The sequence below is a fragment of the Clarias gariepinus genome, chromosome 16, assembly GCF_024256425.1.
Source record: "Clarias gariepinus isolate MV-2021 ecotype Netherlands chromosome 16, CGAR_prim_01v2, whole genome shotgun sequence".
Taxonomy (NCBI): Eukaryota; Metazoa; Chordata; class Actinopteri; order Siluriformes; family Clariidae; genus Clarias; species Clarias gariepinus.
This window is the reverse complement of record NC_071115.1, coordinates 17,507,629-17,533,197: the sequence shown is the minus strand read 5'-3', so window position 1 is coordinate 17,533,197 and position 25,569 is coordinate 17,507,629. Positions and strand designations below refer to the sequence as shown.

Here is a 25,569-nt window from a genome sequence, read left to right as displayed (position 1 = left end):
GAGGGAGGAGAGATTAAAGAGGCGAGTGGGAATGACGGTTCTCTGTTCCCTGTGGAGAAACTGCCACCCACATGAGAAGGGAGGGGGTGAATCTTTGCAGTGGCCATGACGATAGACAGGCTTCCGTGTATACACATCATACATCATACATATACTGTTCTTCGGTACAGTGGGAAATTTTATTAAACAAAGCAAAGCTAAACATTTTACTTCAGGGCGTGTGACCACTATTGTGGTACACAAGATTTGATTTAAAAGAGTAACGTGTAGTTAATATACTATAGTAAATCAATAAACAAAACATTAAAAATCTAATCGGTAGCCCATTTTCAAGCATAAATTTTCAAGCATAAATTAATGAATTTTTTTATTTAAACGTAAAACAGAAAAGATCATTCAAGCTCAGGAGTTTGTGCCTACAGTAGCCTCAGCTTCCGGAGTGATTGGTCCTCAACTGTTGGAGGCACTCAGTCTCTTGGTTTAACATATTATGCTGTTTAAGATATTTTTTTGTTCACCTTGGTTTCTCTCAGCCTGTGGATGATTTTGGTGTACACATTTCCATGCACTCTAGAGACAAAGCAGTTTCGGACATACTCAAACTGGCCTATCCGGTTTGATAGACAATTATAACATTTGATATAAACACTAATGGAGCTCCTGACTAGATAAGGCTATCAGATCTACTACTCAATTTTAGCTTAGCAAGTTCTATGAGATAGCAGTGAGGTTTAATACTTATTTTAAAAAAAGGAACAAAAAATGCCATTGTTCATGTCTGACTTGTACACACAGTACTAAATATTATACTCAAATGTAACAGAAAATACTAATGTAATATATATATATATATATATATATATATATATATATAAGTATATACATTATTTTTTTACAAGGCCTAATCCATTGTTTAACGTTGCAGCCAAACCGACAACTAGAAAATCTGGTTTCCCTGTTATAAAGCCCAGTTATGGTTAACAAAGCCAGGCTAAATCAAATTTCCAGAACATCTTTTGTTATTTCATATTACGTATATACAGAGTCATTTAACTTAAAGGTGTGGCAAACGGAAAACTTTGTCTTTGGCTTATGTACAAAAAGTTAACTCAGCACAAAAGAACAGAGAAGAATGTTATTTTAAAAAATATGAGGCAGAGTTGACTAACTGGCCCATTTTGATAATCAGAATAAAATATTTTTAATTAAATTCAAATAAACTCATTTTTGTCGACCCACATGTCAACCGTCATCAGTGGTACAGTGGTGGCTAAATGTATTACGACGACACATGTTCTGTATTATAGATGACAGGCACACAACAGGTGATGTCACTAATTAGTTCTCACCTGTCTGGCTAAAGAATTGTGCTAAATAGCTAAAACTAGGGGATTTTCAAGGGAATTGTGAACTTCTGTAGCTGCAAATGTGATTTTGACTCTCAGCAGATTTTGAATAAAGGAATTTACAGTATACTGACTATTCATTGTTGTATAACAATTTTACTGCATAAAATACATTTTTATTCTGTCATTATCTTAAAAATGTGTTAATGTAATTAAAATATAAATTTTCACTGGTGTCTCAATGCTTTTGGCCACCACTGTATGTGCAAATTCATGCATTTCTTGTGTATGATAATATGCACACCCACACACAGTCTGGGTAAATGCTAAATTTGGTGCAACAAATATTCAAGCTCTAGGTAAGTGTTTATGTTAATATAAGAGGAGATCATCAAGATAGAGCAGTTCAGCTGCGGCTTATTCTGCCTGTTAGAAAAAGGGTTTTATTTCCAGATAAAGCACAAGCAGAACATCATTACATATACTGTACTGTATAGTACTAGTTTGGATTTATTTTCTATGTTCTATAAGGATCAAGGAAATTTAATAAAATAACTGGAATTGGGTAATTAATGAATATCATCTACAGTTATTTTAAGACACAAATGTCTGGAATAGTTCTTGCAAGAACAGAATGATCAAGTTAATTTTCAAAACCCATCTAGCACCATGATGGATATGGGTCTCATGAAGACCATGCCAGGAAAGCAAAAAAAACGTACCTCTGATGTAAAGGAAAAGTTCATTTAAAAGTTACCAGCCCCAAAAATCACCAATTAAAAGCACCCCAGATAAAAACCAGATGACTACAGCCTTGCTTTAGTGTATAAATAAATAAATCTCAGTGAAGACCATGGAATTACGAGGTGTGTCCAAACTTTTGACTGGTAGCAAAGTACAAGAGGAAATAGTCAGTTTTTAGTCAGAATAAACTGCTTTTTCATAAATCATGTTTGACCTAAATTAAACATAAGACTGCTTTCGTCATGAAACTTAGTCATATTCCTCATTTGACCTTTAAGCACAATGACTGTCAATTCAAAGTACTGTACTTAGATGTAGCAAAAATTAAATGAGTCTGATGATAAAAGCTTAAGGTTTCAGATAAAGGAAAGAGAAATATAATAGTTGTTAATTGTTTCCCCTGAGAATAGAAGTACAGTAATAGTCACTTCTTTGTAAGATTAACAATACAGTTCTCTTTGGGGACATTTAGCAGGTTGGTGTGAGGTTACACTCAAAGCACTTCCTGCTTTCTGGCAAAAGGAAAATAAGAATGGACAGTAAACACTATATGCATTAACAGCTTTAAGAGACTGTTGGTTATAATATTTACACCTCACGAATGACTGACAAAAGCATGGTGCTTCAAAGGTCTGGAAGATCTTTAAAGATCTGCTTTTTTCAGTGTATTTAGAAGAGAGAGAGAGAGAGAGAGAGAGAGAGAGAGAGAGAGAGAGAGAGAGAGAGAGAGAGAGAGAAAAGACAGTTCTCCAAAATCTAAAAGTACTCAAAACGTCAGCATACTATGACAACTAACAAAATTAAATAAAGAAGCATATTAATAAATAATACAAATTTATTACAAAAAATAGACCAATTATAACAAATTAAACACAGTCTTGCTCAGCACTTTCATTCAATGCTGGTCTGCATTGCAGTAAAAATCCTACATATTTGCACAATTTACTAATTAAAAGGCAAAGATCAACAAAATAGTTACACAGTCACAACCGTTAAACAATTATTGGCACTCCCAATAAATATAAACTGCATAAAATGAACATGCAACCAGTGACATTGTGAGCTTTAACATACTGTATAGACATACTGTATGGTTCTAACACAAAATGCAACTTATTCTGCAAAATTAAAAATTATTGGCACCTCAACAGGTCTGAGCTGCTTCTTGTAATGGCAAACCGGTTTGGAGAGATTTGAATATGGATTTTAGATCCAGAGCAATTTAAAGTTCTTTATATTCCTAAGTTTGCATATGCGGACTGCTCCAGAGACAGAGGTCAACACTGTGTTCCTCTGGTTTTTGAATTTGGTTATATGGTTATATATAGTAGGTTAAAAACCTTTAAAAAGCCAGGCATTAAATTCCTGTCACAGGTAGACAGGTTATGAATCACAAATATTATGGTACTTGGTTAAATCTTTAAAGAATCCCCTGGAGCCCTCACATTTACAGTTGCTATGGTCGCTTTTATTCTTTTTTTCTGTTGATTATACCATGCTTGCTCATGGCGCGTACAACCAAAAAGATTAACTGTAATCTCATTTGACAACACTGCATGAATTTAGTTGTCCCACTCACACTAATGTCTATGTATGTATTTATTTATTTTTTACATATATTACCCAATGTTGGTTCTAATAAGCATTCTCTTCTGGTAAAACTGCTTTAGTTTCCTGAAGCTTCAAAGCCAATGAAACCCGAATGCTTTTAAGGCTGACAAAATTAATTTGTAATATTTCAGGCCCAAACAACTGAACTATTTCGATACACTTTAAAATCTGAGGTTATCCTTGCGTAGTCAACCCAAATATCCTAAACACACAAATGTGAAACAAAGACGGTCCTTCACTTTTTACTCATTGCTACAGGTAAGTCGTATGCATATGCATACTGAAACCTTCATTACTTCGTTAAAAAGATGCTTTCTCTTTTTAGGATTGCAGTACAGTATATTTTGCAGATATCCTGGAAACGTTGCTGACAGGCAACGGACTTACAGTTTTAGGATGCAAAAATTAACCTGTTAAATGTTTAACAGAATAGCTGTTTTTAACTACAGTATTTATGTAATTATTGAATTTCTCTATTTAATTTCTTCCTAAAAATATGTTGATAATAAAAATTAAACACAAAATCTGTTTAAATGCAAACAAATTAAACAGTTTATAAAGCTTAAGATGATGCTTTAGTCTACAGAAGACTGAGCATACAAAACACTTTGTAAACAATACTTCACAGACACATTTTAAAACCATGCAACATTCATGGGTGAATGGAAGCTGTGACCAGCACAGCACACGAAAAAAAAAGTCTGAAACAAGCACACTTACTTATAGCACACAAACTTGATGCTATGGCCTCTTTAGACCACAATTCTTTTTAGGCCTTTTCTTCATTCTGTTTCATTATTTCCTCCCCATCAGCATTTCATGAGCACCCAGTCCATAAACAGTGCACTCTGCTCACCAAGCACTAGTTTAGATAAAACGGATAAAACAGATGCCCTTATGTTATGTTATGTTGTTTTGTGCTTTTTTCCCCACTCCTTTCAAGGGGCCTGTCTGTCTGGGTGGCTTTTGAGCTTGTGGAACTTCACACTGTCGAGTTTTTCAAATCGTTTGCCGCAGTGCTCGCAGGTGTAGTTAAATTGTGCATCAGATGTGTGCTTCTTCATGTGCCAGTTAAGTGAAGCCCGTTGACGACACTGATAACCACAGATCTCACACCTGAAAGGATAAAGCTTCAGTTTTACATACAGGTTCAGAACCATGACATATGATTTAGTCAAATATATTATTATTGAGCAGTTGTAATCTCGTAAGCAAACTTACTAATAAACATTCTCTTCGACTAAGTGCAGCAAAAAACACTACATTCATAAAAAAGGAAAGTACATAATTTCAACCATTGTGTGAAACTCAAACTGTAAGGATGTTATCTATGCCTTTAAGTCTGCAAACCCCTATGTCCAAGTATGAACGTACAGATAACTTTGCAATAGCTACAAACACAGCGGACTGTTATGGTGAAGGTCTATAAGGGGTATTACAATTAACAACAGTGTGCATAATATGTTTCATTTGCGCAAAAATCTCCCATTTATCATAAATTAAACTCATACAATTGGTGGTAGATCCTGACCACTACAGACAGGTAACATCCCACAAAAGCTACAGTTTTAGAGTTTTGGAACCAGTCATAAAGTGGCACAATTTGGCCCTTGTCAATGCCACTCAAATCCTTACCATTATCAATTTTTTTCTGCTTTCAGCACATCGACTTGGAAAATGGTTCACTTGCTGTCTTGTATATCCCACCCACTTTCAGGTGACCTTGTAACAAGTTTATAGCAGCTGTAGCTAATATGACAAGGACTATATTATTAAAATTTATGCTGATTACAATAGGTGACACTTGTTTTACATCACTGTTTTGTTGGCAAAGGGGGGGGACCAACTCAATATTAGGTAGGTGGTCATCATTTTATGGCTGATCAGTTCATACATATTGTATTTTTAATTAAAACATTAAATTACAGCATTTTGAAGAAACATTCACTTAATGCTTAAAAACATTAATTTCAGTATACTGTATTTACTCAAATCATAAAGCGCACCGATCCTAGCATCGTGTACTAAACCATTACACCCCTTACATATACACATCCATACAATCAAGTCCATACATTTTGAAGACTGCCAGAAGTTGGAAACTCATGGACATGACCAATTTCTGTATCCTCCCTTGAGATGCTTTATCAGGCCTTTCCTTTGCTGCTGTGGGTCTTTCTGTCTTTAGTAAGTGAAAACCATGCTCTGTTGGGTTGATATTAGGTCACTGATTTTGCCAGTGGAAAATAACCTTTGTCTTGAAAAACTCTTGGATAGATAACACTATGTTTTTGGTCATTATCCATTTTCAATATCAACAGTGTCCTGCCAGTTTTGTAGCATTTGGCCAAATCTGATCAGAAGGTATAACCCTATACACTTCAACACAAATTCATCCTGCTGATGAATAAGCTATGCTTTGGATCATAAACTGTCTCTTTTATTCTCCAGATTATTCTCTTATTATACTTGTAAAAGCGGAGTTTGGTGTCATCAGTCCGAAGAATCTCGTACAGTTTTCTGGCAAAGTCTTATATGGCCTTACCAGTGGTTTGCACCTTGTAGCGAAGTGACAAAAACCTCATCAATAGTGTTCTCGACATGGCTAGATATTGTGAAAGGGTTCTTCTTCGTCATAGAGAATTGTGGTCATGTACTGTAGTTGTCTTTCAGACCATTTGGAAGACAACTACTGGCAAGCTCCATTTGTTGAGCTTGACAGGTAATTCCAATGTTAATACCAATGTTTTGCTATTGGTCTGTTTTTTTTTAGCCAAATAATGGCCATCTTCACTTGCGTGTTCAATAGCTACTAAATGCTAATGGAACACTTAAAACCGCCTGTAGGCCTTTTATTTGCTTTTATTTTTTGGGCCTTTTATTTTTTGAGTAACAAAAAAAAAAAAAAAAAGATTACACCTGGCCATGCAACTGCTTGTTAGCCATTTATTCCATTATTAATGAGCCCCTCCCAAAACGTGTGTATGAAAATGGCTGTAATCCCTAAATACCCCATTTTTTTGTCCAACGTCATGCATTAAAGCTAAAAGTTTTGACCTCACTGACATTGTTGTGACAATGTTTAATTCAATGTGGTGGTGTACAGAGGGCAAATGCCATAAAAAAACATCTTTGTTCTATGCACCTAACTGTACATTGTGTGTCTATGTGACTGCGTGTTCACTTTTATTGTATTGTGATGTAAATGAGTAATACTGCATGATGTATAAACAAAAAAGCCATTGATACATGGAAAAAGATTTATTCACTTATGAGTTGCGAATCTTTTGACTGGTGGTCCATGTATTCATGTTGGTTCCTGTAATTTCAAAAAAAAATATATATATATATATTTTTATTCTATTATATTCTATAATAGAGATTAACTGGTAGATCGACCAGTGATCAGAATTGTCTGGTTTTCAGTTTGAATGGACATGACTGGTGACCCATCGATCAGTCTCAGATATAAATGATCTTCTACCGAGCACAAAAGCTACCAAGTGGCGCAACAGAAAAGCCTTTTTATTGCTTTACATTATCAAAAATAAAGCACATTAAAAAATATATACATTTTTTATTCTGTGAGCAAATTACTCTTAACCTCACTGATTACACAAACACCCTTACACCAGGTCTTAAAACAATGTAAGTGTAAGATAGTTGTAAATCGTATGCGTTAAAAGCACTCAATGTCAAGTTGAGTTTTGAGACTTAGAATAATTAATTTGCTTAATTAAGTTTTAAGTTAAATGTTAAACTTTTGTATTTTAAGTTATTTTGTATTGTTTAAATACTTACCTCTGTTTGTAAATAATAAAACTAATGTTATAAGGAACAGGCTACATCTAATTACTAAACTTTTTTATTTTATTTAAAATTGTAACAAACACTGGAGGGGATGTAATATCAAATCAGGATATTCATAAAAACCGTGATACTTATAGAATCACAATTCAATTTGATATCGTATTGGGAGGTGACTGGTGAATTCCATCTCCAGTTTAAAATATGTTAAGTCCACAAAAACTGCCACAAAACAGGTCTTTAAACGAGATCATGTTACACTCACTGTAATGGCGTCTCTCCTGTGTGAGTGCGTCTGTGCACCTCTAAATGGTTCTTGCGTTTGAAAGACTTGCCACACGTCTCACAGATAAAGTCTCGCACTCCTGGACAAAACATAATTAACAGCAGCCCTTAGTAATCAAACCGTACGAACACATTTGCAAAATAAGCATTTATAAATTCTACACTGTTGTTTTTTAAATATATAATCTGAATAGAAGGCATGTCAATGTAAGCGTAACATTTAACAGGTCAACAACGGCTCAGTAAATCTTGTTAAATAATATAATTAAAATAAACAAATTGCACATCACATAAACATCAGTATAACACCATTATAAACAAAAATTACTGACCTTGAACAGAAGCACCTCTATTCACATAAATATAAATAAATAAAAATAAAACAACTGTCCTCTATCAATAGCCTGCTGACTACTTTCAACAATCACAGTACCTACATATATTAGGGTGTGTTTAATGCAAATTAAATGTATATGAGGATAACTGGGGTGTGTTGTATGCATATGTCATGTAAATGTCGATCTAGAAGGTAGGAATTTGCATCTCTGCAGCTCAATTTAATGTTAGGAAGGGCCCAGCTCAACTTAGATTAAACCCAGTCTCAAACTTAATTTTCATCAAGTCTCATCAACTACGAAAATATTTTGAAATGTGTACGCAACCATAAGCAGAAATGTAAGTGCATTTACCCGAGTGAATAATCATATGGCGATGTAGATGGTTAGATAGGTAAAACTTCTTCCCACAGCCAGGATGTGGACACATTTTTGTCCTGCCTTTCCTGTGTACCAGGTTCACATGGTTCTGTGACAGACAGACCCACAGATCAACTCCATTTACAGTTTTTTTTTTTTTTTGGAAACCAACTAAACATGTGCATCCTATGCAGCACTGTAAGTATCTAAGTATCCTAGAGGCATCTGTCTGACAGAAAAAGTTTGGTCGGAATTGGGTCATACAACAGGACAATTCCAAAATCCAAAGCACACAATTAAATCTGCATTAGAATGGCTAAAAAGCCAAAGAATTAAAATTGAATAAAGTGAATGCCCAAAAACCTAAACAAAACTGAAGCATTGTTGTAAAGAAAAATGGACCAAATATTAGGGGGGTGGGGTTAATAGTATTATGGATAATAAATAATGGCCCTGTAAAAAAGTTATATAAATTTGCTTGTTTGGGGTTGTATTTTCCCTATACCCACTATATTAAAATGATTTTTAAACGTTTTTACACACAAATTAAGTCTGTGAAGAAGGAAATCCATCTACCACCTCTGCCAACATTTGGAAGGCAAGGATTTTAGAGAATGCCAGCTTTGGTAGCACCATTCCTATAATGTAACAAGTTTCATTTCCTGTACATTACATTTATAACATAAATTATAAAGTAGAACTAGAGAGAAAAGCACTGCAAGCTAGCACATTAATTTAACTTTCAAACTTGGAGAGGAGAGAACACAAGCTGACTGGACTGTTCCCTCAATTCATCAAAGATCGTTCTGCACCTTCTGAGCATCAGGCTCCGTCTTAAAGTGGCATCAGTTCGGAATACTTTTACTTGTAGTAGTACATGAGCACAGTATCAGACCAATACTGATTCTGGTATTGTTAAATTCCTAATGATTATTACTAAAATTAACTTGTAATGCTATTTACCTCGATAGCAGGTTCAAACCCAAGTGCTCATTAATTAGACTGAACTAATGTTTTTGGTAATCATTTCAGGCTACTGCATTTTTTTCTTTTGGTAAAATTAAACATCCATAATGTTTAAGGATGTTTTCTATTTCAACCATGAAAAAACCCATAGTTACAGGTACCAATATCAGGGATATTATGCCCTACTTAAAACTACAGCACAATGAAATCCAAAAAAGTAATGCTTGTACACTATTTTGCCTCACCTTTTATGGTAAACTAAAAGGTTTTCCATTTAGCCAAGCAATAAAATAACCCAAGAACATTACGTAACTAATAAATGCAGGAAGTTACTCAGTGTTTATAAGTGAAGGTTAATGACCCATAAATTAAAGCTTTGGTTTTTTCCAAATAACTAGGCTACTTCCTATTCCAGTAAGTATCAGAAACAATTAATTACAAACAATAAAACACATTATGTGAATTAAAGTAATTTCCTTACTCAAAATTAAACTCTTTACTTGATAGTCATAAGCAGAGTTCTTCAAGCATGCCTTAAGTTGCCCATTATTCCGTGTAGCATCACAACAGTGTTAGTTAGCTTCTCACCTGGTAGCTGCTGAGGGCCACATAAACCTGACTACAGCCCTCATATGGACAGTGGAACATTTTTAGCATGCCATCTGCCTCAATAACTGGACCCTGACGACTTCTCTTGGACCTGAAAGTTGTATATATGCACACCCTCAATAAACACCCATGATTTTCATCCATAAGTCTTACTCTTTTAAAGGCACAAGCACTGATGCCTTTGCAACAGGCCTTAAAACACAGCATCATCTCAATAAAAAAGGTAATCTCAACAATCTTAACGATAAGGCAAACAGAAAGTTTAAAGTTAAGTTTAAAGTACACTTCATGATTATAAAAGGCAATGACTCAGAAATCTCACTTTGTTGTACAACCCTCTGTAGAGCCACACAGACCTGCTGAGGGAGCATTGAACATTTTTCTGACTGCGTGATTCTTCACTGGGCTCCAACAGCTGCTTCTCACTCAGATCTGAAAATCACATTTTTTTTTTGTAAGACTATATTTTAAACATATACAGTATATAGAATTAAAAAGTTACTTTTAAGATCACATGTTGCACTAGAGCACTGCTTTAATGGTCACTAGTGTGACTTTAATCACAGGCTAAGTGAAGTAAAAAATTTACTGAGTACCTAGAGAGCACCTACAGAAACCGTAGTGCCACTCCTGATATGTCTTCAAATTGAGTACAGCTCAACATACCTGTCATGGTATCTGTATGTGAAATGCTGTTCTGGAAAGTTGGCACATCTGATTGGCACATCTGATTGTAAGCCACCCCCTCTATTACTGTGCATGTGACTCCCTCAACATCTCCACCACCCACATTCAGCTGAATGCCTTCAGATGTCATCGCTTCATAACTGGATCCTGTGATTATGATCAGCTAGAGAAAAGTGAATTTAATACAGGAAGGAACCAATGAAGCAAAGTAAAATCAATCAATCAATTATTCAATCAGAATCAAATCTGGCTTGCAATTAGACTTCTAAATTAATTATCTGACCAACACTACAACGCTGCATTTTTTTTTCCTTCTATAATCCAGCATTAACATACCCTCAGAGTGGCCTACCTGTGAGCCCTGCAGTGTAGCATGCTGGTCTGGTAGCTCACAGCCCCTCACCATGCTCTGCATTGCCTGAGTTTCATACAGATCTGTTTGTTCTGGAGTGGCCGCTGTGGGAGTATCGGTCCCAGCTCCCGAGACTGATTGTGCTTCATTTTCTTCAATGTCCCCCGTCAAATGACTGGCTCCATCTGGTCTATGCAGGCTTTCCTTCAAAGCAGCTGTGACCACCACGCACTCATAACTATCTGTCCTAGAAGCGTGACCACCTAACATTTCAGGCTTTAAGTCACATGCCTCCTCTACAAAAGGAAGGTTATCTCTCACTTCATTTTCACAACTAGCCACGGACAACTCCCGTTCTTGTTCTGATTCCCACATGACCTGCTCTCCAAGGGAGGGTGAGGATGTGACTGCTTCAGTATGGGATTCTGGGAGTTGACTAAAAGCAGTTGAGGACATCCGTTGAGATACTTTAGCAACCTCTGCTGTGGCACTCTCAAGCTCATCTTCTGTTAAAAAACAAAACAAAAACATTTTTATATGATGAAGCAATGTCTGCACTGCCACATCAGAGTAATATTTAAAAGAATTCCAGTTTGAAATGTTTTAAACATAAAAAAACAAGACTAGAGTTATTTAAATATAAATAACGGTGTGTACTGTATGTGTGTGTAAGCCAAATATTCCTCTTTGACTGCGTTTAGGAGAAAGCTGGGCTTTCTTAGATTTATGATTACTCTTACAACCACACCTGCCAAGAGCTTTTGGTTGCTCACAGCTGTTGCTGCAGTCTGAAAACTCGTTCGCTCTGGCTCTGGCTGCCTATTGGTGTCATCCTCGTCAGACTCGCTACTGCCTCCCACAGGCCATGAAATATGCTGAGTAAACGAATGTTCAGCATCACACTGCCAGAGCACTGTTGTGGACAGGCCCAGCATTGGTTCCACAGACCGCAGCTCAGGTTCATGACAGCACATCTGGCAGTGCTCCTGATACCAACTCACTATACTGTGTAAGCTTGTGGCAGCCACCTTCTTCCCTACAAGAAAAAAATAAATGGATAGTTTAAGCATTTAACAGGTGCCCTTATTCAGAGAGACTTACCACAGCACACCATTAGAATCATATCCTCATGCTACTTCAATAGCTCAGGATATAAATTGAGGTTTTTAACAGTGGTCATTGTTGCAAAGCAGCTTTACGGAATTAAACAATTACGGAAATGAGGTTGATATGTGTGAGGAAATGTGTATAAATCAAAAATATCACTTTAAAAAACTCAAAAAAAAATACACACTGGACATTAAAAAAAAAGTTGACAATAAAGGGAAGTTCTCTCTACTATGTAGTTTCATGCCCACAACAGAGTCTTAATACAGGTCTGCCTTATACTTTGAGAAATGGTGGGTTAAAGCAAGCCAAATTAATGTAAGTTACAGACAGCATAGGAAGCCAGTAAATGGAATTCAGAAAGAGAGTGATGTGGGAGAACTTGAAGAGATTGCAAGCAAGTGTTGCACCTGAATTCTGGATCAGGTGAAAAGGATGAAGATAAGGCAAATGAGGGAAGACCTGCTGTGCACAAGTGGCAGTAATGCAATTTTAAGTTGACTGAATCTGAGCAGTCAAGTGACCTTTGTATTGCTGGCTCAGTGGTAGGTTTCTCGCCTGCCATGCGGAAGGCCCGGATTCAATTCTTACCCAATGCCTAAACCCCAGCAACTGGATGCAGCGCAAGTTCCAAGCCCAGATAAAATTGGAGAGTTGTGCCAGGAAGGGCAACTGGTGTAAAACCTATGCCAAGTTTGTGCAGATAAGACAGTCTGTTGTGGCAACACCCTGATGGAAGCAACAAAAAGACCACCAACAACTCAAGTGGCTTCAGTAGAAAGAAACGCCCAGATTGTTCCAATATTTGAATGAGAACTTTGCATGACAGCGTCAGGTGGACAGCTAGAGAGGAAGACAGCTGGTAGTCCTTAATTACCCCAAGGACGCATGCACTGTCAGATTATATGATCTACATAGGAGCTGATTTTCTTTAAGTGTTTTAGCCATTCTGTTGGGCTTCTGATTTTCTAATCACCTACAACAAAAGTAAACATGTTGACCAAACATGTGAACTTATACCATGTACGAATCTGTGGCTTAGTTTTTAACACGGTCACCTTGCTCCAACATGGTCTGGATTCGATGATGATTGGAGTTTGCATGTTCTCCCCGTGCTTGGTGGGTTTCCTTCGGGTAATCGGGTTTCATCCCAAAGACATGCGGATTGGCATTCCCAAATTGCCCATGGTGTATGAATGAGCGTGCGAGTCCTAAGTCTCCTGGGATAGGCTCCAGTCCCCCCGCGACCCTGTATACAGACCTTGTGTATGTGTGAGTGTGTGAGAGATTTTGATTAATCCATTTCAATTATTCTGAGTGCCTACATTTTTTGATTTGTGATAACTTTTTGTGCATGTTTATGCATTACGCCTTATGAAGTATTTACCTTTTTTCTGATTTCTACACAGTTCTGGAAAGTTCTTCCTGTTAAGATAAGAACAGAAGATAAGAGCAGTATATTGTGATTCAAACTTGGAAATGTCTATGTTTAATTCTACACCACTGTGCGGTTGGAACAGTCAAAACACTACAATCAACAGGGAGGACATGTTGCACACACACGCTGTACTTCTGCTGGTATCTGTCTCCGTAAGCCGAGTTCAGCAGGATTAAATACTCAGCGAGTCCCGCGTCGCTCAGGCAGGTTTTCTGCCGCAGGTCGCTCCACAGCTTGTGCGATTCCCCGAGGTACACTCTTCGGACATCGTACTTTTTCCGGGATTCGAGTCGTCTCCGAGCTCGGTCTGTGTCCGACAGCCTGGGGCGACCCCTGCACCGCCGTAAAATGGCATGGAATTCATTCTCGGAGTCTTTGGAGTTCAGACTAGCGGTCACTTCCGAGCAGAGAGTCGCCATCTTTACATCAGCTGTTCAGTTGTTGTGGTTTTTCTTAAAGGGATTTGATCTGAGCGGAAGTACGACAGCACCTTTAAAGGAAGTAGGTTTATTTTTGTCCAGAATATAAAGTGATAAGTTTCACACACGACCGTGTTCGTTATGCATTGTTTGAGTTTTCGGAATGTTAATATCGAAATCACATAAAGCATCAATTTATGCTTGTTAAGAAATAATTTTAACCACCCAGTCGCGACGACACCACGCGCAGCAATGACACATTAAATATCCAATCAAAATAAAGAGTTTCTCTTGAACCTGCCCAATCACAGTAAAGTGGGCGGTGCGCGGGGAAAACAAGCGTCTGGTGCCGAACGTGGCTAACCTGCTATACACTAGCTCACTCGTTTGTTATTTCATGTAGTGAAAATACCTTATATGGATTGTTTTTTGTGAAATAAAATGGTTGACATACTGAGTGTCGTTTTGCAGCGGTTTGGTCCACTGGTACAGGCAGGAAGGGATATAAAGCTGTCCTCCGAGGCGGAAAGCGGCACTCTGGTGGTTGGAGATGAAAACATCAACAGGTCTCTGTTGTTCCTGACAGCTTTAACTGCAGCCTCAGAAATGGCATACAAAGTGCTGTTTTTCACACAGAATCAATTTCAGAGACTTCCAGTAACTGTACAGGATTCATCTCTAAAGCCCGAAATTCTGAAGGTAAAGTTAAAGTTTAAACCAGGGCTTAAAATGTAATTTCTTTTTTTTAACCATGTTTTATCAGTCTGTAAGTTTACTTAAGACTGGAAAACGACAAGATTATTGTTTTTCATTTTTTAAATTAAAAAAAAGTATCTTTACCTGTGGAGATCATCAGTTTCTAAATTACTCAAAAACCATCATATCTGACACCAGAGATCACACTTTCCTCATTCTGATGTTTGATATGAATGTTACCTAATGGTCTTGGCCTTTATTTACAAATACAATGCTATACAAATAAAATTTAATTAAATGTATTTGCATGATTGGCTGGTTAAATAACTGCATGGATATACAGGGGTTCCTCATAAAATGGGCAACAAGTGTATGTTTGTCAAAGTATTGTTGACGTGCTTAGCGTTATGTTCTTTTGTTAGTTAGTGCGGTGTTTCTGGGATGTTTGGATATATATTTTGCACTGACATTGCAATCACATTGTCAGTGCAGATACAGGGACATTTCTTAGGCAAAAACATTTAAATGATCCCATGTATACACTCACCAGCCACTTCATGAGTGGCTGTTCAACTGCTCTTTTACACAAATATCTAATTAGCCAATCAAATGACAGTAACTCAGTGCATTTAGGTATATAGTCATGGTCAAGAGTCAAAATTATGTGCTGAAATCCATACCAAGCATCAGAATAGGAAAAAAAAAGTGATTTAAATGAATTTAAACATGACAATGCTGTTGATGCACAACAGCAGAAGACCACATTCCAATTTAAGAACAATAAATCGGTTACACTTTATTTACATGGGCTCCACAAAATTAGACAATAGAAGATTGTACAATTCTTGAAAATTCTGGCGTAAACAACATGAAAGCATGGGTCCATTCTGCTTTCTATCAATAGGTCAGGCTACTGGTAGTGTAATGTTGTGAGAGATAGTTTTTCCACATTTTGGGCCAATTAAGCATTTTTTAAATGCCACAGTTTACATGGGCATTGTTGCTGACTATGTCCATCCCTTCATGACCAGCAGCAATTTAACAATAAGTACTTACATGGACTCCACAGGCCACCAGATTTAAATGATACAGTGATCGTCTGATTAATAAAAATGTTGACATGTTTCCCAACTTCGCTGACTGTGTGCAAGAGACAGGGATAAATATCTCTCCTTTGACTGATACAGTCGCTCAGCATGTAGAGGGACTTAAACAACAATTCGTCCGTTATTTCACTGAGGATTTCAGTTCATTTGCTTGGGTCAGAGATCCCTTTATCTGCCCAGGAAAAGACCTTCCAGTTGACATGGCGAAGCAGTTAGTTGAAGAGACTTATATAGCTCTTCCTCTCTGCCGTCATTTTGGTTGAGCATGATGCCTGAATATCCTCAGTTATCTGACAGCGCCGTAAAAATTACTTCTTTCATTCGCAGGTGTCCCACTGAATTCTTTAACGGTGTCATGGCTGAGACGCAGATGCACCGACGCACCCTGCGCCCCAATTCGTATAATATCTGCCTACTGAATATTATTTAGGACAGATATGCTTGTAGAATGCAACAAACGAATTAAATGCAGCATACTTCACACTTAAAATGATACGTACACGTTATTTAGCGTTTAAACGTTACAACTGATGCTACTTTACGTTCTCTTGTTCAAAATAGTTACAATTTTGATAACATGTTCCATAACTGTCTAGCCATCTGTCATTGTATATAGTTATATAAAACTCATAAGTTATTTTAAATAACATTTAAGTTAAGTATAAAAAAACAAAATACAAAAAGTATTTTTGTATAGTAATAAAAACTATCGGTCTGTCTATTTATATAGTTTTCTAAAACTTGTAGTAGTTATTTTGAAAATTATAAAAGCTAAGAATAGTATACAATAGAAAAAATACAAAAAAGTAAAAAAAAAAAATCTAACCATAAGGAAAAATTAAACAGACTAAATTGTTGATTAAATAATTTTTAAAGAAAAAGACAGAATCTATTATAAACCTTTTACACAGCTGACAACAAATGATGTGCTTAACCTGACACTGCTACTTTCCTGTATTGTTATATTCAAGCCATTTATAGTGTTTTTTTCTCCCTTTAATATTCTCCTTTCTAGAAAATCAGGTTTGTTTATCCTAAGACATTAGAGGAGCTTCTGGAGGACATAGCGTCCCTTCATGAGCTGGTGCCTGAGACCGCACCGCTTCCTTCCTTGCTAATCATAGATGGAGTGGAGCGTTATTTTAAGGACAGGCCGCAGCAAGATTCTCAGAGCACAGCTGCTCACATTGTTGCTCTCCTCCATGACACTGCTACTTTCCTCAGAGCCAGAAATGAGAAATGCCAACAACCCCCATGCAGAGTCATTGTCTCTTATCAGCCTGAGGGGGAAGGACAAGGAGGCGACGTGTATGCTCCAGATTCCGTCCTCTTAGTACTGGAGCGCTACCTTCAAGTGAGGTGCAACCTGCACAAAGTGATAAATGAAGAGGTGGAAAATGCATGGCTGTTGTATCTCTCGGGTACAGGACTGCAAGTTGAGGGGTTAGGTAATGGAGAGAGATGTCTTGGATTACAGTGGCGCGTGGTGTTGCAGCCTAATGGAACACTGGAGTTCAGGCCAGAAAGTACACCAATAGAGGACCAAGTCCAACATTCTGAGTGTGGAAATAAAACCTGACTAATCACAAGGTTTACCACACTTAACTGGTTTTATACTACCAAAAGTCTTAAAAAAAAGTTTTTTTTATGCTGCAGTCTCAGATACAGTGCAGCAAATAAAGCCTAATTAAATTGGAAACTTGTTGCTTAGAAAACAGACTATAGCTGAGTGATATGACAGTGATAAATTTTGCCACAGAATCCAGAACTTTTAGGATAACATATCTGTTTATGCATGTATATATTTTATAAGGAATGTTTGTTAATCAGTGCCTGAAAGCAGCAGAGCATTATATATTTAATATTAACATGTAAAAAATGTTTATTGTAATGGTTTATCTCACCTTTTTGTACAATTTATGAATTAAACATTATAAGAAAATAAAATAATGTATTTTTGTAAAATATACAATTATCAAACTTTTGAAAACATGCAGCACTACTATATTGGTGTTTTGTGAGCAAATCTATACTGTAATTTATGATGCCTACAGTGGATATAAAGATCTAAACAAACATGACCCCTATGCTGACCCCTTATGGGAGCAGCTGAAAGAACAACGTGCGAGCATGTGACTGCTCAAAATTAAGCTCATTCACTTTAAATTTAATTCTGTTAATTTCCAAATACAGAACTGCTGTGAAGCATTGTTCAACCTCATTTTATGACAGATTTAAGAGATTACTGTATTTAAATAATGAACCCAAACTTCACACAGCTTTCTTGTAACTCATTTCTCACAATTCATTGATATTGTGAAAACTGAAATAGAACAATCTGTATTAGACTTTGGTCTAAATATTTTTCTAACCCCTAATCAATTAAAATATTATGGCTTTCCACAAGCGGGCTTAAAAACATTTGCATCTTTATTTTATATGAAAATATAGGAATGCTTGTTTTTAACAGTTTCAAATTATTACACTTCAAATTTGGAGAACTTATGTAAGCAAGCTTCACATGTACAATGTAATAGATGCTTTTTTATTACTTTTTTTTGACTTGCAAAAACAACACAAAAGCCTAAAACACAATCTACTGTAAATGTAAGTTTCTTTAAATGTAGTTTATGCTGTGAGTAATTAAAACTGATTTGTCAGACAAAAAACCCAAACCTGACAGGTTTTAGTAAAGAAAAAAAAATATTCATAATTATAAACTGTTTTTTTCAAAATATCATATGATTGAGTGCTACAGTAGTATTTACAGTAGGTTCTAATTAATCTATAAAATTATATTTATTAAAAATTAATGATTTTTTTATTAATAAACAATGTAAGGTTGCAAATATATTTTTTATGTGACTTTATGAACTGTATGAATTTAGTCAAGTTGTCTTTATATATAGTTTATATGTCTCTAAGGTTACAGGCCTTAAAATGGCATTTGACAAACTGATACATGTCAGCTGCAGCAGTAAACAGGTTTATATAGGTTTCTGAATGATACCTGTATTATGCACCAAAGTTTTTGCAAGTCTACACATAACACAATATTTTACAGATGCAAACCATGCAGAACAGACTGGAAGATCAAGTTATTTACACAATTAGACACCTTAGCTTTTGGTATTATCATTTAAAATTGGCATTTTTTTCTCCCATCTCTCTCCAAACACTACAAGTGGTATTTGTTTTTTTTTGTAAAAAAAATATATATATATATATTAAAAAAAACAGCTGCCTGAGGTTAATAAAAATATAGTACAGAAGAAAGTTAGCTTATTTATGATTAATTCAGGGGAGAGAGTCTGTCTCGGGGATATTCTTACTGTCCATTCCTTGATTGTTTTATTGTCTTTCTGATCGTTTCAGAAACAAGCACTGAAGGGACCCATCATCATGAGCACAAAAATCCAGTCTTTTGCACATGACTCTCCAGAAGTTCATACTTGGACATCATTTTTACTTGATTTATTATGCAGAAAGTTTTTTAATCAGTAGCCAAAGTGGATAGGTTGACTAATAAGTTGTCGCCTGTGTCCAGGAATCTCATTTTTGTATTCATTGGCACAGATAGTGTCATTACCCATGTCTGTTATTCTGCTGAAGCTCATTGGACTGTAGTCCATGGAGACTCCTGAGTCTGCCACAGCCATGTAGGTATATCCTGGACCTTTGGAAGGCCACGTGTGGTTTGGGTATTCAAGACTGGACTGTGATGAAAGTCTTCCTGATCCAGAAATTTGTGGGAGGGATCCAATATCAGAATCTGAGGCAGCCGTCAAGGAAGACCCTTTGCTAGCAAAGAGAACCTGTAGCGGCAAGGTCTCCTCAAAGCTGTCGTCCCTTTGCACTTCTCCTCGCGTATGTTGAGAGTTCTGGTTGAGGGTGACGTATGTGTCTTGTGATTCGAGTAGTGATGAATGGGAGAGGATCTCTGGATGCTCTTGAAAAGCCCTTAGCTGCTCCATAAACCAGTGGCTGTGGGAAGGTTCTTGCCATCTATCAATCAAACCTGCATCGACGTCCTGCGTTTCTAACTGATTGTTTGCTTCTAATATGGCCTGTGGCTCTTGTCTCAGGAAGTCAGCCGTTGCTTCTGGCCTCGGTGAATATGTGTGACTTGTCAGTGATGGTGCTTGACTGACTTCAGACAGCACCTCCAGTGAGGAAGGAAGCTCCTCGGTGTAGATATGAACTGGCCATCTGCTGCCACTACTGTGGCCAAGCCACTCCTGGGGGTCCAATCAAAATTAGTTAATGCAAAGTTCTCTAAAGTTTCTTCTAAGGTAAGCATTATTGTTTTACAAAAGTAAGCTATTCAGGTAGAGTTACTTTTTTTGCAGTTAGCTAATATGTCTGTATATAAATGACAAAAATGTCTTGAAAGGAAATTAAAATCATATACAGTTTTTGCTAGTCATAACTTGAGTGTGTCTGTGCTTTAAAATTGCTTGCATGTAAATAGTTAACAGCAATATTAGTTCACTGGATTAGTACCTGGAAGTCTCCCTTGTAGACTGTGAAAAGGCCTGGGAATTTGTGCTCAGGTGAAGGGATGGCAGGCCAGACTTTCTTTAGCAGGAATCTGCAATGGTTCACAACAACTCTCCATAAGGTACCGTTTTATATTGTCGCTCTAATTTAGGTTCTGTGCTGGACTTTTTATTATACATTTGCACTAATTTATTGTTCATGATAGGACAAAACAGGCATAGTATATATTACGTATCCTACTGACTTGTGGTGGGACAGAAGCACAGTAAGAGACAGCAAGATGAGGATCAGAGAGATGATGAGAACCAGTACCACAATCAAAGGGTCTAGTAAGGAAGAAAAGTATTGAATAAGAATAAGAAGAGCAAGGTCACTATCACAACAATAAATTGAATCCGGAGCGATTAAACAGCGCTTAAATAGCATTTACCACTTGGGGATGTAGTCCCGAACTCAGGACCTGACCAAGCACTCCAGTAACCATCATAGGTGATGCCGTCAGGTTTGACACGGACCAACACCTTGTATTTGCTGCTTGGCTGAAGGCCACGCAGGGTGAACTTTGTGCTGGCTTTTACTATTTCCTGAAACGGAAAACAAAGGTTACAATGTATTATGCTAATTATCCATATTAATAGAAGTGGTTTCTTTAGTGATACTAAACGCAAAAAAAAAAAAGAAAATAGTACATTGGTGGAAGACGGACATCCTAATACTGTAGGTTTAATTCCACTAAGAGTGTGTTTGTTAGTAAAAAGGATTAAAAGTGCCATATTCTAAAATCTACTGGTATAATGGTTGGATGATATGGATTGATGCACTGATTTTTTTTTATCTGCAGCTAAAAATAATTCATCTATTTTGAAACTATTTTCATTATATTAGGCTATCAAGATGATTTCCACCTATTGCTAATACTTTAATAATAGTTCTTCTTAATCGTGAGCCTACACTAAGTTCTGAAAGAAAAGTTGCTCATATTAGTAGCAACAGTGTGTGTATTTTTTTTTTTACTAAAATGTTCATGTGACTCAAAAGGGCTCAGTTCCAAATGTGACAGCAGTGAATTCATCTAATTTACCAGGTTTTAACACTTTTGATATGTTTTAAGAATGCCTTTGTGAAGTGAAATGTAAAAAATGTGAACATGTTTATGTTTACCTTCCTCATAGGACTCCCTTCTGTCACATATCTGATCTCATATATCAAACTGTCATCTATGTACTTTATAGCAGGAGGCAGCCAGCTCACGATCAGTTCCCCTTGTTTCTCTGTGCTCACTACAGTCAGGTTAGCAGGAGGATCCAGTAAAACTGGTGAAAAGCAAGAGAAAACTATTAACGTGGTGACTTTTAGAACAGAGAGTCTAAAATCTTCTTAATCTGTGTGAACTCACCAGCATGGTCAATAAAGAGGGTGCGGTTGTAGAGTTCTTTTCCCCCCTGAAACACACGTATTCGGAGAGAAGCGAAGTGTTGAGTTTTGGGGATATTGCAGAGAAACAACCTTTTACCACTATCTTGTTGTATAGGCAGTTCAGACACAGCACACACACTGCTGTTCTCATTCCTAAAAACAAAGGACATATTAGTTTCATCTTCACATAGAATACAATTGTATAAATGGATTTTAGGTCTAAGTACAAAAAGTCCAAAAGTCTGACACCACTTTAAAAATCTGGGATTAAAAAAAAGAAGGAAATACTAATGAAATACTTAAAACAAAGCAAATGTTAAATATCTGGAATATCTGATTTTGAAAGATTCTTTTTTTTCTAGGTTGCTATTAAAATATATGCAAAGTTATAATGACCAAAATGAAGCTAGATGGATTTAATCTAAAATGGACCATGGAGTCCATGCCAGCAATGTCAAGGGCATTGTCATTAAAGCAAAAGGATGACATACCAAATGCTACGTAGATTGAATTCAGGTTTTGGGCCATAATATATTACATAATGAAAATTGTTGTATGAAATTTGAAAAGAATGCAGAAAATGTATGGATATGATCTTTCGCATTAGATAACCTGATACTTGGTTAGATGTTATGAATTATTAAATTCAGCCTTATCCAACAGTTAACTTACTGGTATTGGTAAATGAAGGTGAAGGTGGATTGGCCGTGGTGACTGGTCTTCCTCTCTCCTTCCCAGAAACAGATGAAATCCCTCAGTGTCTCAGAAAAGCATTTAATGTTCTCCGGCTCATCACGAAGCAACTGAATCACTGTCAGATGAGATTTTATTTGCATTAGTGATTAATAAACTAATAAATAAGTCCTAATGAAAACAATGATGCACAAAACAAATTCATGTGCAATGTATAGGGTATATAGGTCATTCTATAGAAAAGGTGGAATTTGGGTCATAAAAAAGCCTCCTGAAATGTACGGCTTCCATGTTCAAGACCACATGGTTTTCATGTGAAAATGATAACATTTCTAAACAATCAACACTGTTATAGCACTGACACTGACATAGCTTTTACATTAGTCCAGTGCTCTTTATCTAGTGACCTCTGAGTCGGGAACAATTTCAAATTGTCTCATTTATTTTCAAATAAAAATCTCTTTTTGTGTAAAAACTCTTTTTTGTGTAAAGACATAGTTTGGGCTGACTGATATTTATCTCATAATGAATTAAGAATAAATTATTGCTTCATGATTTTAGATGTTGATGTTAATGTGAATCAAATTAATTTCATGAAAAAATGTCTTTAGATGAAAAGTATATGTTCAACATTAATAGCAAGGCATTTCCTTGAACTTGGCCTTTTAAAAAGATGCTACAATTTAAAAAAGTAATGCGTCTCGCCCTACCTTTGCTTTCAAAAGTTTGTCCCGCGTTCGCGACTAAAGCCAAAGAAAGTGCGCACAACACCAGTATGTTTATCCTGTCATTGGACATCTTTTGGTCGTGTAGAGCAAAAGCGGTGCCACTTTCTGTTCCTCTGCATAATTACGCAGTTGCCTGACGCGTTGTCTTCTGTCCAGCTTGTGTCTGAGATACCGCGCGTGCAGCGCGTTAGATAAACCCCGAATACTCGCGACAGAACTGTTTACTCGTTTTACAGTCACGCGGAGGCGGGACTTTAGAACTCACTTTGTTTGTGGGCGGGGCTTTCAGCTGAACGTGTAAAGTCTGTTATGGCGGCAAAACCTGTGGTTAGACACAACGCACGTGATGATGTCGCACCTTGCTATTTTTAAACACACACACACAGACACAGACAAACGTTTAATAAAAAATATGGGCATTTTACGCTAGTATATATGAACTGTAAATGAAGTCTACAGGTGTGTGTGTAGGTGAATGAGAGAGCGTGGTCAGTGTGAGGCTCAGATACACAGTACGTAAGAGTACAGAGTGTACAGAGTGAGAGTAGGAGAGAGAGTGTGTAACGTGTCGTCTTATCAGCAGCTATCAGACGCGCTTGTTTTGCGCTCAGCGAACGTTATCGCCTGTCCGAGAGCCGCTTTAACGCAGAGATAAAGTGAAATTAAAACGCCCCAACACTGCCAGAATCCAGCTTATTGTTCAAGCACGTCCTCGTCTCTTAATACTGACACTCACACTGAACCGTAAAGCTGCTGAGTTCAAATTAAACACCATACAGTTCATTTTTTAGGCAAAAGGAAAAAGTTTACATTTCTATTTAAGAGCAAAACAGAAACAACAACAACAAAAAAAAATATATTTATCATGTCTTATGTTGTTTCATTTGACTAAAATTGAGTTAGTAAGCATAAGCGCCTCCCTCATCCAAGGTTCACTTTTATACTTCACACTAAACAATCATCTTTGTTAGATATTGTTATTGTATACTATTATTATTATTCACAGCACTTGGCAGACACTCTTATTTAGAGTGACTTACATTTTTTTCTCTTATAGCACATCAGAGCAGTTTCGGGGTAAGAGCCTTGCTCAGGGGCCCTGAACTGCTCTGGCGTTTAAACCTGGGACCTTTCAATCAAAAGACCATCATCCTAACCACAGCGATACCCCTGCCCATATGTAAGTATGTGGTAAATTAATTACTATACATAAACATAAGCATAGTATGTGTATACTGCACATACCATGTACAAACCATATAATAAGGTATTATTATTATTATTATTAGTGCAATACATCCTTATTTAGCAGAAAGGTCCCATACAATATTCTGTTGTTTATATTGTTATATTTATATTAAAGTTCAATTATCTTTTGTTTATTCTTTTGCTTAATATTTAATTGCTTAATTGCTGCTGGCCACTGAGAGCTACAAAACTAATTGTGTTCTATTACTCCTTCTTTGTCTTTCAGCTGTTCGCCACAGTGAATCATCTGCCTCCATCTAACCCTATCCTCTGCGTCCTCTTCTCTCACACCAAGTAACTTTATTTCCTCTCTCACTACATCCATAAATCTCCTCTTTGGTCTTCCTCTAGAACTCCTCCTGGCAGTTTCAACCTCAGCATTCTTCTACTGATACAGTATATTCACAATTTCTCCTCTGAACGTGTTCAAACCACCTCAGTAGACCTCTCTGACTTTATCTCCAAAACATTTACCATGGGTTCTGATGGACTTATTCTTGATCCTTGGCCTTCCAAAGCTTTTATCCATCCCTGTCATTCCTAAAGAGAACCTCAACATCTTAATCTTTGCTACTTCCATCTCTGCCTCCTGTCTTTTCTTCAGTGGCACTGTCTCTAAGCTGTAGAGTATTGCTGGTCTCACCACTGTCTTGAACACTTTTCCTTCCATTCTCGCTGATACTGTTTTATCACACAAAACACATAACCCTTTTCTCCACCCGTTCCAACCTGCCTGCACACAGCTCTTCACCTCCTTTTTACCCTCTCCATTGCTCTGCACCTTCTTTAACATTCTTTAACTTCCTGTGGCCTCAAAGTTCCACTTGGGTCCCTTATTCACATATTCGGTCTTGTTGCGGGTAACCTCCATTCCTTTGCTTTCCGGAGCATACCTCCACCTCTCTACATTTCCCTCTACCTGTTTCCTGCTCTCGCTACAAAGCACAATGTCATCTGCAAACATCATAGTCCAAGGAGACTCCTGTCTATCACCTAAGCAAACAAGAAATGGCTCAGAGGCGATTCTTGATGCAGACCCACCTCCACCTTGAACTTTATAACATCTCACCACTGTCTTACAGCTCTCATACATGTCCTTTACCACTCTCACATACT

General features: G+C 36.9%; 3 protein-coding genes across 3 annotated transcripts; 1 reads left to right on the top strand and 2 right to left on the bottom strand.

Annotated features, from left to right (window-relative positions):
• Positions 1 to 2,946: 2,946 nt before the first annotated feature.
• znf653 (zinc finger protein 653) lies at positions 2,947 to 14,240 on the bottom strand. The gene is made up of 10 exons (XM_053515381.1): positions 13,771 to 14,240; positions 13,597 to 13,634; positions 11,851 to 12,138; positions 11,103 to 11,605; positions 10,730 to 10,913; positions 10,420 to 10,495; positions 10,043 to 10,154; positions 8,483 to 8,597; positions 7,774 to 7,873; positions 2,947 to 4,817 (listed from the first exon to the last, which is right to left on the bottom strand). Exons 1-10 carry the CDS (start codon positions 14,064 to 14,066, stop codon positions 4,640 to 4,642), a joined length of 1,890 nt encoding a protein of 629 aa, XP_053371356.1. The 5' UTR covers positions 14,067 to 14,240; the 3' UTR covers positions 2,947 to 4,639.
• A 162-nt stretch (positions 14,241 to 14,402) lies between these two features.
• On the top strand, positions 14,403 to 17,761 carry swsap1 (SWIM-type zinc finger 7 associated protein 1). The gene is made up of 2 exons (XM_053515144.1): positions 14,403 to 14,765; positions 16,884 to 17,761. Exons 1-2 carry the CDS (start codon positions 14,508 to 14,510, stop codon positions 17,445 to 17,447), a joined length of 822 nt encoding a protein of 273 aa, XP_053371119.1. The 5' UTR covers positions 14,403 to 14,507; the 3' UTR covers positions 17,448 to 17,761.
• A 519-nt stretch (positions 17,762 to 18,280) lies between these two features.
• Positions 18,281 to 23,412, bottom strand: epor (erythropoietin receptor). Its single transcript, XM_053515299.1, has 8 exons — positions 23,188 to 23,412; positions 22,457 to 22,595; positions 21,765 to 21,937; positions 21,530 to 21,681; positions 20,799 to 20,952; positions 20,613 to 20,694; positions 20,372 to 20,459; positions 18,281 to 20,106 (listed from the first exon to the last, which is right to left on the bottom strand). The coding sequence occupies exons 1-8, from the start codon at positions 23,273 to 23,275 to the stop codon at positions 19,366 to 19,368; spliced, it is 1,617 nt and encodes a 538-aa protein (XP_053371274.1). The 5' UTR covers positions 23,276 to 23,412; the 3' UTR covers positions 18,281 to 19,365.
• Positions 23,413 to 25,569: the final 2,157 nt, after the last annotated feature.

Coding starts and splice junctions, on each gene's coding strand:
- znf653 (XM_053515381.1), bottom strand. CDS start 14,066: ATGGCGACTCTCTGCTCGGAAGTGACCGCTAGTCTGAACTCCAAAGAC. Junction 8,598..10,042: donor TGGCCCTCAGCAGCTACCAG/GTGAGAAGCTAA, acceptor TGTCTGTCACAG/AACCATGTGAACCTGGTACA. Junction 4,818..7,773: donor ACAGGAGAGACGCCATTACA/GTGAGTGTAACA, acceptor TTATCCTTTCAG/GTGTGAGATCTGTGGTTATC.
- swsap1 (XM_053515144.1), top strand. CDS start 14,508: ATGGTTGACATACTGAGTGTCGTTTTGCAGCGGTTTGGTCCACTGGTA. Junction 14,766..16,883: donor TAAAGCCCGAAATTCTGAAG/GTAAAGTTAAAG, acceptor TCTCCTTTCTAG/AAAATCAGGTTTGTTTATCC.
- epor (XM_053515299.1), bottom strand. CDS start 23,275: ATGTCCAATGACAGGATAAACATACTGGTGTTGTGCGCACTTTCTTTG. Junction 21,938..22,456: donor ACCTTCATTTACCAATACCA/GTAAGTTAACTG, acceptor CTTTGTTTTTAG/GAATGAGAACAGCAGTGTGT. Junction 20,107..20,371: donor TCTACAAGGGAGACTTCCAG/GTACTAATCCAG, acceptor TTGGACCCCCAG/GAGTGGCTTGGCCACAGTAG.